The sequence below is a fragment of the Phalacrocorax carbo genome, chromosome 1 (assembly GCF_963921805.1).
Source record: "Phalacrocorax carbo chromosome 1, bPhaCar2.1, whole genome shotgun sequence".
NCBI lineage: Eukaryota > Metazoa > Chordata > Aves > Suliformes > Phalacrocoracidae > Phalacrocorax > Phalacrocorax carbo.
In genome coordinates this window covers 77,830,236-77,848,445 of record NC_087513.1, presented here as the reverse complement: position 1 = coordinate 77,848,445, position 18,210 = coordinate 77,830,236, and the positions used below count along the sequence as shown (strand labels likewise).

At 40.3% G+C, this 18,210-nt stretch overlaps 1 protein-coding gene across 3 annotated transcripts in view; it reads right to left on the bottom strand.

Moving 5' to 3' along the window:
* Positions 1–18,210, bottom strand: part of ARHGAP8 (Rho GTPase activating protein 8) — a 90,667-nt gene that overhangs the window by 47,974 nt on the left and 24,483 nt on the right. For 2 of the 3 annotated variants that reach the window (XM_064461141.1, XM_064461150.1), the window contains exons 2-3: positions 18,080–18,191; positions 14,673–14,810 (exon numbers count right to left, since the gene is read on the bottom strand). In XM_064461141.1, the coding sequence (XP_064317211.1) occupies positions 14,673–14,810; positions 18,080–18,116 (175 nt within the window). In that variant the 5' untranslated portion in view covers positions 18,117–18,191. The remainder of the gene's footprint in view (positions 1–14,672; positions 14,811–18,079; positions 18,192–18,210) is intronic. The other variant, XM_064461160.1, reaches the window with a different exon arrangement.

The window sequence follows — 18,210 nt, the reverse complement described above, 5'->3', positions numbered from 1 at the left end:
AGTTCCACTATCTGGAAAGCCAGACGCAGAGGTTAAGTCATGCTCATACTGAAGGTAACTCTGCACTGAGACTGCGAGGTGTTAAGATTTTAATATACCTGTCCATGAAAGATACCATTCCTTTTAAAGCAATACAGAAACATCCCAGAAAATGTTTAGGCTGAATTAATATTTGAAACATTCTTGGTCTAATTTCATTGTAGAAACTAAATCCTTGCTTCTATTGCCACTAAAACATCAAAGTTTGACTTTGATATCAGTAGTACAATGAAGTTAAGAATTGGGGTTTTTTAGATATTCTTTATAATTCTGTTGTTTCCCTTTCACCCATAATTAGTAAGTAGCTGTAATGAATAAACAAAAGAAGTAAAATGGGGGAAGTTAAATCTGCAACGGAGTCACTTAATGAATAAATAAAATCATATGAGCATTTCTATGAAAACTGGCTTCAGACCGCTTCTTAAGCTGTTCTAATTTGTATTACTGTTGCTTCAAATTACTTGATCTGAACAAACAGAACACTTCGCAGCTTTGCAAACATACATTTTCCATGAAAACTCACCACTGATAGTAATATGCTTTCCTTCATTCAACTCAGGAAGAGGTGGCTGTCCTCACCTGAGAGATTCCACACTAAGAAAAAAAAGTCCTGTATTTGCTTTGTCCAGTTCCTACCTAGCTGTGCTCAACAGTACTTACAGAGGTCATGATGGGACAACATCTATAAACAGGTGCAGAAGGAGAGAAGAGAGGGAAGAGGAGATTAAAGTTTAATGACTTTTCACTTATGAACATGGACTGGGAGACATCTTCTGCATTGCCAGTTCCAAGCCTATGTTATCACCAGGAACCGTACCACATTATCCTTCCATTGATTTGTTGGGCTCTATCTTAAAAACCAGTTAGGATTTTGTTTCTTCCTCCTCCTGCTCACTGCTTTGACCACTAGCAACCTGCTTTCTCAACTCCAGTCTAAAGGTGATAGCAAATTTGTACGAATTTGCTGTGTGAAAATGACATCACTCAGCTGAAGCAGCGCTTCTCCTGCAGTACCATTTACCATTCTGAAGGACTCTCTAGACATTAATTATATCCCCTCTCAGCCTGTATTTTTCTGCTTGTAAACGAGTTAGATCTTCTATTCCTTCCCTGACCTAGCTATTCTCTACCCTGCTCCAGTCTGAATGCATCTTTCCTAAACGTGGGTGACGAGAGTTAGATAATAAATTGCAGATGAATATCACATACAGGACTTAAAAAGATTTCCTAATAATATCAACATCATTGTCTTTACTGAAAACTAAGATGAAACATTAATTTAGTTTGACAGCTATAGCTGGATTATCTCTGATGGCCACCCCAGTCTTATTTCACAGAAGATCATGTTTCCCTTTTTTTATTTATACAACCAAAGAACCTTTTGCTATTTACTTTAACATCCTTTACAGCTCTAACTCAGCTTGAATTTTGGTAATTATCACTTTAGTCCTGTAGCTTTGACTTCCAAAGCATAGCTTTCTCTGCTGGCTGGTTCTTTCTTCCTGTTCTTTTTTGGCTGACTGCTTATTTTTATTATCTTTCTCAAAGGTGTTTTTTCATCCCACAAGGCCTGGTTCCCTTCCCCACATTAAAAATAAATTCTGATTCTTAGGTTAAATAAGGTGCTTAAGCACGACTAAAGTAAGCATATGCACAACTACACAATTATATGTACTCAGGTATGTCTGCATATTATTCTTAAACAGACCATAATTTATTTCCTAAGTTGTTTTTAAATGTCTTATTTGATATTCTCAGAGTACTTATAAAGGCATTATAATGTGACATGCATTAATATGAATGATGTACTAAAATTAAAACATTAATAAAAGATTGTTCTCTAAATCATGACTAGTTTGTGAAAAAAATGCTGTGTACAATGCACTGTAGAATATTTTATTTGTTAGACACAATCATTTTTATGAGCAAAATAAATCTAATAAAGGTTTCCAGTCAGATTACTAAATGAGTCACTAATTGTTACTGTTGGTCACATTCAACTGCTTGAATTACAAGCCAGAAAAAAACCCCAGCTTTATAAAAGACTGCAAACAGATACACTTAGAACATAAACAAACATAATTGCCCAGCTTCAATAATGGGAAGACGGAGGCAAAGAAACTTTCTCAAAATTACCAGCAGAGTAGAGCTCCTCATTCTCCCACGCCGCACTGCCACACAGGCAACAAGAGCAAACCAGAAAAGGTGACCAAGAACCTCAAGTTCAAGTTCATCAAAAACTAAATAAGCAGTGACAGCTTCCCCTTAGTGATCATGGTTAATGAAAGGAAGGAGGCTGTTCTTTCTTCATAGGTGCTAATAATGTTTTGAACATCAAATTTTAACATGACACATGAAGCGCTGGTCAAAACAGAAGCAGGCTTCCCTTGCCCTCCACCAGAAGGGCTGTGATTGAGCGCCCCGGGAAATTCCCATCGATTCGCTAGAGCATTTGTTACATAGCCCGACACGGTCTGAATCCCATGACCTTGAGGACAGAGTTTTTACCCAAACAAGTGAAGGTGCAGTTTGAAGGCTAAAGTGTGGAGTGGCAGTTATCTGCACATTCAACAAAGACTATAATTTCAGGTATGCAGATTTCAAATGAGAACAGAATATATTTTTATCCCACAAAACCTGTGTTTCCCTACTACTTGGACTTAAACAAGTTAGAACTGAAAGATGCCTCATTCTCTACAGCAGACAAAGCAAAAAAGTAGTGCAATATCAGCTTTGCTGCTTGATGTTTCACTTTCAGGTCAAAAATGTAGTGTCATATTAACCTATTTTATTTCAAAGGCCAGTGTCACCAAACACTTTTAGATGAAAGCTGATAACCTGTTCTACCCTCCCCAGAAAACGTGCTCCTCCCCTTATATTTCTGCACTGGTTTTGAGCTCCACATATTCAGGAGGCATTCCCAAAGACTGAGTGCCTTAATTGCTTGGGCACTCAACACTCCTCTAGCCACCTACTTAGGCCTTTTTAAAAGTTCCTGGCTGAGATTCTGCCCTCATGCACAAAACGGTCCGATAGACTTCTCTCGCCCATGGGTAGGAGGCTCCTGCCTCTGGATCAGGCACTTGCTGTCTGCATGCATTCCCAGGAAGCCTCAGAGACACTCCTGGGAGCACCGCACAGTGATGCCAGCCTCCTCCTCTCTCCTTGGTGAGTAAAGAGGGGTCTTTAGAGCACGCTGTCCAGAATGAGATTTATGCACATTAAGATACAAGCAATCTTCTGGGGTTTTATTTGTCTGGTTTCACTGAAACAGACATGATTCATACATCACTTTTGATATCAAAATTTGCAGTAGAAAATTAAAGTTACAGTAAGACACAGGGTAGGGCAAGTGGAAAAGGGGATTGTTCTACTTTTTAATTAAGATTTTGGATGGCACAGCGCTGCCTAACTGCTTCTCACAAATGAAAAGTTTTTTGCTAATGATACAGCTCATTCCAATTTACAAATGAGATATTTTAGAGGCTGTAGTTTTAGCATGACTTTTTAAGAGCTTTTGTTCTGATGATACTAAAGATTACTATTTTATAAGTGAAAAGTGAAATATTTTACTTCACTGAAGCTTGCCATTATCATATTACAGCAAAGTGAGATCCTAAAGTCAATAGAAGTTTTACCATTGGTTTCAAACAGGAGTAGAAGCAGGATCAAAATCCAGAGGACTTGCAACAGTGAAAACACTTGCTGATATATTCGTTTCTTTCACAGAATATAAGCCAGAGAAAGTGACTCTAAACCTCTATTCCACTATGTCATTATATGTTAAATGTTGAGACAAACTGTGCTTCCAAGCCTCTTCTACTCTCTGCGACTCAGGGAAATACAGGGTTGCAAAAAAGCCACCACAAAACTTCTGTGTTTTGCCTAGGCTGAGTAATGGACAGTAAATACAACTAATCCACTATGGGTCTCTGCCCATCCGTTATGGCAAACTTCTTATTCAGTTAAGAAATACACAGCCAAGATAACACAGCTGAGTCTCAATGTTAGCAGGAGAAGCTTATACCTTTAGCTGTAGAGATTCAAGTCCTCTTTCTCCTGGCATTGATCACCTTGGCTGATCATATAAAAATACATTACAAGGGATACTAGACAGCTTAAAGATGAACTATTAAAATATCCATTGTAATGTTTATCCTCTGGGACAGAAGCCAGATCCACCAAAGAAATACAGAGAACGACACCAACTCTAAATTCTAAGAGTCAGCTTGTTCTGGTTTCACAAAGTTCCCTTTTTGTGTCCATTCCTCTGGATTCGACTCGTGTCCACCTGTTTATTTAGAAACCAACTTTCTGTGAAAGGATTGCACCTGGCTAATTCTGGAAAGTGCTAAAATTGCAATTAAAGTCAAGTACATGCTCAGGTGTCTTTCTAAATGGGAATGACTATAAGTGAATGTTCAGGAGATTTCCTACATCAGGAACCTTGTTCATTCCCCTCAGAAAGCAAAGATTCTTTCATGAGCAATTTTTCTTTTAAATTTTGGCTAAGTACTTTGCAATATCACATTTTTTTTCAGATGAACTGAAAGCAAAGGGACAGCTTGCTTTTTGATGTAATTAATTATTTACATTTCATCTGTGCTCCTCAAAGTATGTAAAATAAGTTGCAATAAGGGTGAGTTAAAGCCATTCCTGAAGCTAACCTCTCTAACGTCAATACTGTTCTATCTGGCTGACTCTCTGGACTAGAACAACACCCTAGTCTTAAAAGGGGCACTGAAAATGAAAATTACTTAGGTTTGCATCACTGAAAGCATTTCAATAACTCACAGAAAACATAAAAGAAAATTTTAGGAAAGCAAAGAAACAGCATCATAGTCCAACAGAAAGGGAATATAATTTACATTTACTTGGTAAAGGGAAAATAGTGCTAGGCTTTTCTTTTTAATAAGGTATATTTGGGTGCAGAAAGACTTGTGGTATATTGTCAGGATACCCAAACCTAAAACTGAGTTCACATTCAAATTTGGCATTTTGAGCCATCATTTATTTTAGCAAGCCTGTTGCTCTACTAAATGACATTTAAAGCAAACCTGTTGTATGTTCTCAGATTCAACAAGAAAGCACACCCATATATTTTGATATAATTAGCTCAGTTTTGTCTTTAAAAAAGACACTATAACCTACAGTCTGATGTGCAAAACGAAGAGTGAGGCAAATAAGTATTTCTTTCCTTTCATATTCTGAAAAGAAAATAGTTGCAGAAAGAAGCAAAAGGAAAACTGGTACAGAATTTGGAAAAACCAAGTCCACATCCTTTTTGTATAGAGGGGACCAGAACTCTACACAGTACTCCAGGTGTGGCCTGAGAAGCACTGAGTAGAGTGGGATAATGACTCCTTTCTCTCTGCTGGTGATGCCCTTTTTGATTAAATCCAGCATCCTGTTGGCCTCCTTGGACGCAGCAGCCCACTGTTCGCTCATGCTGAGCTTCCTGTCCACCAGGACCCCCAGGTTCCTTTCCACAGAGCTGCTCTCCAGCCAGGTGGATCCCCGTCTGTGCTGCACTCCCAGATTATGTTTTTGCAGGTGCATGACCTGACACTTGTCCTTGTTGAACTTCATAAGGTTCTTGCTGGCCCACTCTTCCAGCCTACCCAGATCTCCCTCCAGAGCAGCTCTCCCTTCTGGAGTGTCTACTTCCCCACTCAACTTGGTGTCATCAGAAAACTTCATCAGGCTACACTTGATGCCATTACCCAGATCACTTATAAAGATATTGAATAACACTGGGCCCAATATCGATCCCTGGAGGACTCCACTTGTCACAGGTTGCCAGTTTGAGAAAGATCTATTTACCACCACCCTTTGGGTGCAGCCTGTCAGCCAGTTCCCCACCCACTGCACAGACCACTTGTCTAGGCCATAACACATCAATTTCTCCAGGAGGAGACTGTGGGGAACCGTATCAAAGGCCTCGGAGAAGTCTAGGTAGACCATGTCCACTGCCTACCCCATGTCAATCAGGCAAGTCACTTTGTCATAGAAGGCCAGCAGGTTTGTCAAGCACAATCTGCCCTTAGTGAAGCCATGTTGGCTTTTCCCAATCATGTGATTCATTTGACTTGTGATGGCCCCCAGGAGGATTTGTTCCATAACTTTCCCAGGGATTGAAGTAAGGCTGATGGGCCTGTAGTTACCCAGATCCTCCCTCGAGCCCTTCTTTTAGATAGGGGTAATATTTGCCTTCCTCCAGTCCTCTGGGACATCCTCCATTCTCCATGACTTCTTGAAGATTATGGAGAGAGGTCTTGCAATGATGTCAGCCAGCTCTCTCAACACCCTCGGATGGATGGCGTCTGGGCCCATTGATTTATGGGGGTCAAGCTTCTGTAGTAATTCACATACTAACTCTTCCTTCACTGATGGTGGGTTGGCGTTTGGTTCAATCAGCAATTTTGTTCCCAAAGCCTGGGACCCGACAGTGCTGGTAAAGACAGAGGTGAAGAAGGTGTTGAGGACCTCTGCCTTTTCTGCATCATTGGTGATTGATTCTCCTTTTCCGTTTAACAGTGGGCCTATGTTTTCCTTCTTTTTCTGTTTATGGTTGACATGTCTGAAGAAACCTTTCTTGGTTGTTTTTTTTTGTCTATAGCCAGTTTCAATTCAAATTGGGATTTTGCTTTTCTAACTGCATCTCTGCACACTCTGGCTGTGCCCTTGTAGTTCTCAGAGGATAATCCTCCACTTCTCCATTTCTGGTGTGCTTCCCTTTTCGGATTTGAGTAGACCCAGGAGGTCATGGTTGAACCATGGGGGCTCTGCTTACTTCCCTTTCCTTTGTAGGGGATAAATTGGCTTTGTGCTTCCAATAGAGAGTTCTTGAAGAATTCCCAGCACTCACTATCTCCTTTGTCTTCCATGGAAGCTTCCCATTGAAACCCTCCCAACTGAGCCCTGAGTGCACTGAAGTTTGCTCTTCTAAAATCCATAATCCTTGTCTTAGAGTGACCTTCAGCACGCTCAGCAGGATCCCGAACTCCACAATATTGTGGTCTCTGCAGCCAAAGCTGTCACTAACAGAGATATTACAAAGCAGGCTTTCTCAGTTTGTGAATAGCAAGTCCAGCAGCGCCTCCTTCCTGGTTGGCACATCTAACATTTGTATCAGGAAACAATCCTTTATACATTCCAGAAACTTGGTGAATGACATGCGAGCTGCCGTATTTTTCTTCCAGCAGATGTCTGGGTAGTTGAAGTCACCCATCAGGACCAGGTTCTGTTGGCCAGAAGCTTGCTTTAGTGCCCCAAATATCGCTTCATCAGCTTCGTCATCGTGGTTAGGAGGTCGACAGCAGATGCCCACTGTGAGGTCCTGCTTGGAGATGACCCCTTTGACTTTAACCCAGAGGCTTTCAATAGAGCAGTCGCAATCACCATAGTTGACTTCGATACATTCAAGGTGTTCCTTGATGTAGAGTGCAACTCCTCCACCTCTTCTACCTTGCCTGTCCACTACAGCAGGAAATACTTTTAATGGATACCACCTTTATTTTGGAGCTACTCTCATTGCAATTGAGAGAAAAGCACACCACCATCAAAATGGTTAGGACATGCTTTGTAACGTGCAACACCCACATTAAAATCTACTCTTGTGCTGCAAATAAGTTATGAACCAGAGCCTTCAAGTTCCTTCTTGAGAAGTGCCCAAGTCTTAGGTCTCTCTAGTTGATTTGTTGTTTTCCCCAAAAAGGTAGTCATGAAATAATGTCAGTATCTCTGACTTCAGGAATACCCTTTGGAAATAAGAAAATGAACAAAGTAAATCTTTTAGGAAAAAAAAAAAATAAATTTAAACCCAATCCTTTCCTGTGGCACTGCAATTTACAGACCCCAGATCTGCTCCTGAAGGTATTGCAAGAAGTAGCACAGCTGTCACTGAGATGAACTGAAAATTATTAGGGCTTATGTCTTAGGCTTATTAGGTAATTCGGTACAGTTTCTCTGTACGTGTTACAAAAACTAAATTACAACTTTACCTTTCACAGTCTGGTCTACATAATACTCTTCTAATCAGTTGCTAATGCACTGGTTCAAAATCAGGAAGGGGCATGAAATCAATTCAATCTTTGTGAATAATATGGATGTCTCTACGAAGACCCAGGCTGGATACCTGAAATCTTTAAATATAAGTAGAAGAGCAATAAAAGCATAAGAAATGAAATACTGATTTAAAAAAATCATGGACTTTGATTCCATTAAAAAGTTTTGTCTAACACAAAGAAGTATGTCACTGGCAGTGACTGAAAACACAAGCATCAGAGACAGGGTCCTACTAAATAAGCCCATATTCAAAAAAAAAAAAAAAATGTACTACAAAAAGTTGTCAGCAATCATATTATAGAAGCAAACTATAGAAAATAAGGAAGCTTGATGCATCATGTATGTTTATATGTCCCTTCTTTTTTGCCACAAAGAAAAATAATCTTGAGTTTCTTTTAGGGAACAGATTGAAATTTCTCCTTCAAAAGAGAAATAAAAAGAACCAGCACTGCAGCACTATTCCATTTACATATGCTTAGTCAGCTGCACATTGGTATTTGTGACATGAATCAGTTTGTAATTAATAAACAATTATTAAAGCTTACATCTTTTTAAAATGTCCTCTATTCTTATTTAATTAATTGTATTTCCACACTGTATGAATATAACTCAAAATCTGCTTTGCATACAGTCAAAGCTATTGTTATGGAAAGCAGGTATAAGTCACTTAAATTTGTGCAAGGCATAAGTGAATTTTAGGCTTTTTTTGTTTTTAAATTAAGTGTTGGAACCTAGATCAATGTAAGAAAAGGATAAATTACTGCAAATATTTTCACCTAAATTCTTTTCCTTCAATCGTTTCAAACAATACATCTCATTGTCTTTCAATCACAGAATTAAAACTGAAGGAACAGCTTTCAGGATTGCTTTAAAACAGCCATTCCAAACACTGAAATTATATCTTGTCTTATTCGAAGTGATTAAAACCATTACAAATGAGGTACAAATCATTTAAAAATTATTTGTTTCCAAAGGGACTGGCCGCTTCCAAGATGGGAAGGAGATCCAAAGAGCTCATCCCTTCCTCACCTGAATCTAAACCCAGAAAACATTCAAACCTGACTCCATGCCAGTTAGCACCGGGGAGAGGGAGGTCTCATTTTGTGGAGTTGAAGCATGTCTTCAGATCATATTTCACCTTCCCCTCTGCCTTCATATGCACACCTTCATACGTGCACCTCTTACATCCCCCCATCAGAGCTGCTTTAGAGGGTGCAGACTGCCATCTGAAGCATGCCTCGTGGCTGGTGCTTTGCATTTAAACTGTCCACTAGACCTGCAAAACACCACCATATATCTCTGACTGAAATGACAGCTAAAGTCACTCTTTGCAGAACTTAAAAAGATGTCAAGGGGACTTTTTTTTCCTACACAAGACTGCAGTATTAAGGACAAAACCATCAGAGAGGATCCAATATTTCAGCCAAGGTTTATCTTGTGATTATCTCCATTTGCTCTGGTAAATTTAAACCAGGAGTATACCTAATGTTTGGACTTTATTCCAAGCAAACACTGATACGGAGCAAGTTCCAAGATGAAACTATGGAAGCTACAGGTAGGTCTCTTTAAAAAACACTTCAGCTTTCATGCCACTATACTGAAGCACATTCCCACTCTCTTAACACAGGAATAAGGCATATGCATAAGATGAAGCCAGGTGGGAGCGCTAGGGAAGGGACAGGCTGCTTATCATTCTGTCCCTACCACATCCTCTGTTTCAACCATCAGTAAAAGCACAAATTTTTAAAAGTAGCAGTTCTCATATATTTCATCTTCTCATTCAAAATTTTTCCCCTTTTGAGTTCCTCCACCCTTTTAACACTTCTGAGTCAAATGACAGAGTCCTTCTGAGACTATGAAAGTTACACTTTTTATTTGCCTTGGTCATAAGCAAACATTTATTTATTTATGTTAAATCAGCAGGGAATGTCTTAGTAAGTTCTCCTTGACTGACCAATTAGATTGCCAACTTATCCCCTTTTGCCCCAGTATGCAGGGACGGAGAAGGGGTGCTTAGTCTAAACACAGACTCAGGGGTTTCAGCTCATCATCTGGCAGCTCTGCCCATAGCTGCAAAAAAAGACAATGGTTCCTCCAAGAAAAATAAACACACCAAGTACCCTTTAGAATTAACACCAGCTAAACCAGACAAATATCAATTGCTTATGACTTCCAGGGCAGCTTTGAGTGAATGAAGAATGAGGAGCAACAACAAACATTTACTAAATAGTTGTGCATGATTAAAGTTGAAGCAGTAAGTACATGGCCCATCACAATTCGATGTTGAGTATACAAGCAGGAGAAAGCCTTGAAGATCTCTTTTAAAGCATTATCGTGTAGCACTGCCTAATACAACAGACAGGAGAGGTTCTTAGGTGGACAGTTTTAGTGACTCTGGTGTATCCAGTGTACCTGTTAACACGTCTATTTCACATTTTCTCAGTTTGACTTCAATAGTTTCGTTAATACCTTTTCTGTCTTGGTATTTCCCTCATCCCCAAACTGGTGCTTGAATGAGAAACATCCTAATGGGTTAGCAGGTAGCAGCTTCTGAATTGCAAGGATGTGAATCTGTTATTCCCTTGTTTATGTATTTGAGTCTTACATTGGGGGTTAGTTTTGAAGAAGGTAAAAAGTAATTCGGACTTTTATACTATCTGTAATATGTATCTATCTACACTTCAGACTGCTATATGTGGTGATGCGCACAATGAGCCACACTTAAGGTGTTTTTACACAAATGAGGAACAAGCAAGAGGAGCTGGAAGCCTTGGCCCAGTCCCAGAGGTATGACATCGTTAGCATAAGTGAGACCTAGTGGGACAAGTCCTGTGACTGGTGTGCCATCATGGATGGTGACAAGCTCTTCAGGAGAGATAGGCAGGGCAGGCAAGGTGGAGGGTGGCATTGCATGTAGTTGAGTTGCTGGAATGCATGGAGCTTGCAGGTGCTGATGGTGCAGCTGAGAGCCTCTGGGTAAGGATTAAGGGACAGACAAATAAAGCAGTTGTTGGTGGGAATCTACTATAGGCCACCCAGCCTGGAGGATGACACTGATGAGTTATTCTTTAAGGAACTAACGGATGCCTCTTAGTCATCCGCCCTTGTCCTTATGGGGGACTTGACAGATGTCAGCTGGGAATACCATGCAGCTGGGACAAACAGGTCCAGAGGGTTCCTAAACCATCCGGATGATAAATTCTTGGCACAGGTACTAAGGGAACTGACCAGGAAGGGTGCCTTCCTGGACCTGTTGATTATTAACAGAGAGGGCCTCGTGCGTGAAGTGGAGATCAGTGACCACTTCGGCCACAGTGACCATGAAGCAGTAAAGTTTAAAATCTATGGTGACAGGAGGAAAACCGCCAGCAAGACCTCAGCTCTAGATATGAGGAGAGCAGAATTCAGGTTGCTCAGGGAGCTACTTAGTAAGGTCGCCTAGGAAAAAGCTTTTGAAGGTGCTGGGGTCCATCAGTGCTGGTCACTTTTTAAGTACCACCTCTTAAGAGCACAGGAGCAGGCAACCCCAAAGTGTAGGAAGTCAAGCAGGCAAGGCAAAAGGCTGGCTTGGCTGAGCAGGGATATTCTTTTAGAAATAAGAAAGAAGAAAGAATATGGCCAGTGGAAGCAAGATCAGGCAACATGGGAGGACTATAGGGATGCTGTTTGCCACTGCAGGGGGGAAATATGTGTGGCCAAAGCTCAATTAGAGTCGAAGCTGTCCAGTACCGTGAGGGGCAATAAGAATGGCTTTTTAAAATACATTAATGGCAAAAAGCAAGCCAGGAGTAACATTGGCCCCTTGCTTGATAAGAATGGTCACCTCAAAACCAGGGACATCGACAAAGATGTTTAATGCTTTCTTTGCCTCAGTCTTCAACACCGATGGTGGACTCTGGGACCCCCAGAGTTAGAGAACCGTGACTGTGGAAATGATAAACTCCTAATAAACCCTGAGCTTGTGCAGGACTTGCTGCTCCAGCTGGATCCCTGTAAGTTGATGGGGCCTGATGAGATTCATCCAAGGGTACTTAAAGAGATGGCTGATGTCATAGCGAGACCCCTCTCAATGATTTTTCAATGCTCTTGGGAATCTGGAGAGGTCCCAATTGACTGGAAGCTGGCAAACATTGTCCCAGTCTTCAAGAAGGGCAGCAGGGATGACCCCGGTAACTACAGGCCTGTCAGTCTCACTTCTGTGCCTGGCAAAATTATGGAGAAGATTCTCAGAGTTATTGAAAAGCACCTGAAAGACAAAGCAGTCCTTGGTCCCAGCCAGCACAGGTTCACAAGGGGAAAGTCCTGCTTAACAAACTTAATTTCCTTCTATGACCAGGTTACCACCTAGCTGACCACGGGAAGCCAGTTGATGTAATCTTTTTGGATGTCAGTAAAGCTTTTGATACTGTCTCTCACAGTATCCTCCTGGACAAAATGTCCAGGATACAGCTGGATAAACACATAATGCAATGGATGAGCAATTGGCTGATGGGTTGGGCTCAAAGGATTATAGTAAATGGGGTTACATTGGGCCGGTGGCTAGTCACTAGTAGCATTCTGCAGGGATCCATCTTGGGGCCAGTACTCTTTAATCTCTTCATAAATGACTTGGATGCAGGACTGGAAGAAATACTAATTAAGTTTGCTGATGACACAAAATTGGGAGGAGCTGTTGACACTCCCGAGGGCAGCGGGGCCCTGCAGAGGGATCTGGACAGACTGGAGAGCTGGGCAATCGCCAACTGCATGAAGTTTAACAAGGGCATGTGCTGGATTTTGCATCTGGGGCACGGCAGCCTTGGATGTATATACAGACCGGGGAACGAGAGGCTGGAGAGCAGCTCTGCAGAGAGGGACCTGGGGGTTATGGTTGACGGGAAGTTGAACATGAGCCAACAGCGTGCCCTGGCAGCAAAGAGGGCCAACCATGTCCTGGGGTGCATCAAGCAATGTATTGCTAGCCGGTCAAGGGAGGTGATTATCCTGCTCTACTCTGTGCTGGTGCAGTCTCACCTCAAATACTGTGTGCAGTTTTGGGTGCCACAGTATATTAAGGATATAAAGCTACTAGAGAGCGTCCCAGAGGAGGGCCATGAAGTTGGTGAAGGGTTTAGAGGGGAAACTGTATGAGGAGTGGCTAAAGTCACTTGGTTGGTTAAGCCTGGGGAAGAGGAGACTGAGGGGAGACCTCATCACAGTCTGCAGCTTCCTCGCAAGGGGAGGAGGAGGGGCAGGTGCTGATCTCTTCTCTCTGGTGACCAATGACAAGACCTAAGGGAATGGCAGGAAGATGTGCCAGGGGAGGTTTAGTTTGGATATTAGGAAAAAGTTCTTCACCCAGAGGGTGGTGGAGCACTGGAACAGGCTCCCCAGGGAGGTAGTCACGGTGCCAAGCCTGACACTATTCAAGAAGCACTTGGACAATGCCCTCAGAGATCTGGTGTGAATTTTGGGGTTGTCCTGTGCAGGGACAACGTTTGGACTCAATGATCCTTGTGGGTCCCTGACAAGTCAGGACATTCTATGATTCTATGATAATTATTATCCTGTGTATAACTAGCTTAAAGAACAGAAGTTACTATGAATAAATTTCTCCTCCCACCTACAGTCAGAAGTCAAGTTACCAAGGATTTCACTGCTCTAGTCAATCATACCTTACTAGAGGACTGCTTTTGCTAAAGTTCATATTCATCTGGATGACTCCCTGTTTATGGCTTGAATTCAGGAAGGTACATATGTACAGCCTGAGTTCATAATTTTCCTGAAAAATCACAATCTAGGCTCACTGAAGTATGAGTGTGAAAAGTGTGCACAATATAACACAATCTTAGACTTCATCAGAATGAGCAGTGTTAAATACCCCTATTTGTTTCTTATGGTATATATTCCTTTAGTTCAGGATTCTGATCAGTAATGCTATTTTAACAAGCACATTGGTGACAAAAAGAAGCCAATAGGAAAAAAAATGCAATGCATACTTTGAAGAGGTGATTTTATATCATAAATATGCCTGTCTTATAAGTTGCAGGAATGTTTTAAAAATAACTGTAAACATTAAATGATCCAGTATTCAAATATGCTAGGTACCCATAGCTTTTCTCTATGTCACAACAGAAAGTCAGGTGATAAAAGCAGTTAACATTTACATCAACAGTTTCCTTTCTGCCTTTTATTAGTTTTTATACAGTAACCCATATCTCTTCACAGTTGCACGCCCTTTCCAGGTCAGACTAGAAAAATGATTATGTGTGGCTACACAACACTTCAGTTATTCAGAAAACAGAACAGCTTATCACAAATAAAGCACAGATCCGTTACAGCCACAGTTAGGCCTTAGATTATAATATATTGCTGTAGTTGTATTTTAAAGCAAGATTAAGTTCAAATGTTTGGCTCATAATTCATCTGTAGAAAAGCACTGAGTTCAGATATTACTATTCAGCTGCTTTTCAGGATGAAGGCTGAAAGCATCAACATGATTCCTGTGCATCACCTTGATGAATACAGTAAGAAAAATATGGTAAGGGGTCTAGTAAGTGTGAAGCCATAGTATTTTCCAAACATACCTGCTAACTGGATGATGCCGTGTCTCGCAACATCATAGTAAGGGTGATTAATATTTAACTCAGGATCCTCAAGTGGTGGAGACATAAACGTTTCTTCCTGTTCTGACTGTGTATCTTCTGCTTCATCTTTCTGCAGTTCTAAAGAAGCAAGCAAGAATGCTTAAGTCCTAACGAACAAAGAATAACTTTTGCCTCTGATACATTATTGAAGGGTTGAATTTTAGCTCAGTTTGACAAAAACACAGGCCTTTACTCACCATTTGTTACAGTTTCAGGTCAGCTTCCTGTTCTTTACCCTTTGTCATGTGTGGGAAAAGCAACCCTTTAATACCTAAAAGATATCTTCACACCCCCCTTAAGATTATTGTCTGCTATGATGCTCACAAAAATCTCAACAATTACTGGACAGCTGGCAAGCTGTGACCTTGTTATTCACCACTTCTGCTGTTGTCTCATCATTTCCTACACTCCCACAATCTGCTTGTTGTATCCATCTACAGCTGCTTGTCTCTTACTTTGAGGTTGTCCAAATGGGGAAGTCAAAGTTTCAGTATGCTTACATGGACATTGACAGCTACTCCACATTAATACCTCATGTGAATGCTCTCTCAGAGTGGACTCATTACTTTGCATAAAGGTAGCAAAGTGCAAACTAATCTCCATCTTACTTCCCTCAAAATTCACTCTTTCCTTGAAATCCTTTAACCTTCTGAACTTGCAGTAGGCAAGGCAGCCAAACGTCCATCCAAAGCATAGTCCAGCTAGAGGCCAAGCAAAGGTAGGAAAGTCTGCTCAGAAGCCTAGTAAAATCAATGGGCATCCTTCCCCCAACTTCAGTAAATTCTGGACTAGATCCTAGAATTAAAATCTACTCTGCATTGAGAGCAACGCAAGGTCAATCGATCTTGTTCCAGGTTTTTTTTGTTTTGTTGTTGTCCCCGCCCCAAGTTTTTTCCAAACTGTTGTAAAATGTTCAAAAAGAACTGATCCTAAGTACATATCCAAATGAACAAAGATTCTGGGATAATTACTGTCACTAATGTTTCTACACTATTCAGATGAATGTTTTCTAGAAACTGATGGGAATAACATTAAATTGATACACTAACACACAAGTGCTCGGTGGCTTAAGAGAAGAAAAGGGACATGTAAAGAGAAAAATCAATGTTCTGATAAGGTGCACTACCCCCGTACATCATCCATCTCTTTTTATCATGGAAGTTTTAATAAGGTAGAATTAACAGTTTTATCTATAACATTATTAGTGCCACTTTAAAAAGTACTTCAAGAATATTTTGCCTTCTAATCATCTGCACATTTCATATGCCTTGACCACCACGCAAGACACACTAGGGCAGAGAGAATATATTAAGTATTGATTTCAGCCAGATTTATGTGCCAGTAGCTAATAAGCGTTAGAGAAAAGCTCTTACTAAATATTTCAGAATGCTTCCCACTCACAGTTTCTCAGTATCTTTCTATCCTATAAACCGCCACATGAAAGTTTTATTGTCTCATTTTTATTTTTAATGTGATTTGTACCAAAAATGCATTTCAAAAGGATGAAAAACGCCACTAGTAGCTGGGCTTCTCAAAGACAAAGAGGAGTCAGAAACATGTACTACTTTTAAATTTCTTTATGTCTGAATTCACATGAAAGCCTCCTCAGAAAATAAATCAGCAGTCCTATTGGGAAAAAAATCTGCCTTTAGGAGTATACCATTAGAGTCCTCTAAACACAAAAGTTTAAATTCTTATTATTATTTCCAAAATGTGTATTTTTGTACCCTTTAAAAGTGTATCATAGATAAAAAGCTACATTAACCTTAACTGGAGGAGTATTCTTTCACTTTAAAGAATGTTTTTGTCCCAAGAGCTGGGAAGAATAATACAAACATGAAGCAGTATATGAATTTCACAGTTTGTTCCTTTTTTAAATATTTAGCTCATGTTAAAATTCAGAACAAGGAAAATACTATTTTGTTTATTAGGGTGGGTTTTTTCCCCATGTCTGAGCACTGTAACCATCTAAAGTAACAAGAAGTTGTAAAGGGAAGAGAGAAAGAAATAGAAAATGCTAGTCTGTGAGGATGTGAAGCAGCAGCTATGAACCACTTACCATAATCCACTGAAACCTAAGAGGCTTTACTAAAAGTGAAATGTATATTTAAGTTAAACATAATAGGAACAACCAATATGTTACCTACAGCCTTTAGTACAGAGAGGCAGAGGCTAACTCCTTCTGTAAAAAATTATTTTGTACTATGCATAAAAATAGACAGGTTTCCAAAAAGCAGGGGTAAGGATTTGTAACAAAGTATAGATATTGAGCTATCTGGCTTTGAGATGGGCCTAAGAACTAGAAAAGCAAAATAAATACACACGTCCATTTGTACTGCATGTATTCACAGGGACTAAAGAAGTCCCAACAGTAATCATATCTACTAAAAATCTAGTTAACCCTAACCTAGTAAGATAATCCTGGGTATATTCTTTTTCTTTTATTCTTTTTTGTTTGTTTGTTTGGGGTTTTTTTGTGTAGGTTTTTTTTTTTTTTTAATGTGTGAACAAGAAGACTGGAGATCAAGAGACATTCCATAATAAACACAAATAAAAATAAGATTCATTGCTCCAAACTGAGGGACACCTGATGGAGTTTATTGCCCTGTTCCATGAGCTACAGCAGAGGATCATCTGCTACTATTCACACTGTTATCACTGTTCAACCCAGGCTGGGAGAAAACATGAGGGGCCTGACACAGAGCTTGCCAAGGCTGAGGGGAAAATTGCTTTCAGCGGATTTTGAATCAGGCCCTAGGAGTAAAAATGAAAATGCCCGTCTGCTGCTGCTGAAAGTCATGACATGGAGAAATCAGAGCTAAGGTGAGGGACATGGAAAGGGAGACTGAGGTAAAAAAAAAGCTCTCTGGAAGACTCCTGATCTGGAGTTCAGTCTGGCATCCTCAAAAACTCAAGGAATAAAAAAAAAGTAATGCTGATCTTTCAGAATGATGAGGCCCCTAATGCCATGGTCATATTGCTCAGCTCGACTAACATCTTTGGAGATAACATGCAATAGAGCAATCTCTACGCTCATTCAATACTTGTCTGTTTGGAGTAATGACTCCCATTTGTGCCACAATATGTGATAATGGTGATATTCCAATAGCCTAGAATTGCACTAGGAACTTCTACCAATAATTCATAAAAGCTGCATGTATTAAACTAACCTTCAACCCTAATGGCTTTAATAGGGTACACATCAGTACCGTGGCTGTAACTCATACTGGATTGCTCCAAGAAGTATTAGAAAATGTTGGTGAAGCCTCTTGCTTACTGAAGATGCTCTATTAAATCACTGGTGACTTTACACAGATGCCATTTGAAGTATAATAAAAAATATTTACCTATTTCCGCTAACTTCTCATAGTCAATCTCAGACATGTTTCCCCTTAGGAACAAGTCTATACAGAACCTGCTAACTGATTCTTGCAGGATGAAATGGTCCTTGGGTCAACCCTACAAAAAAAACCACAAA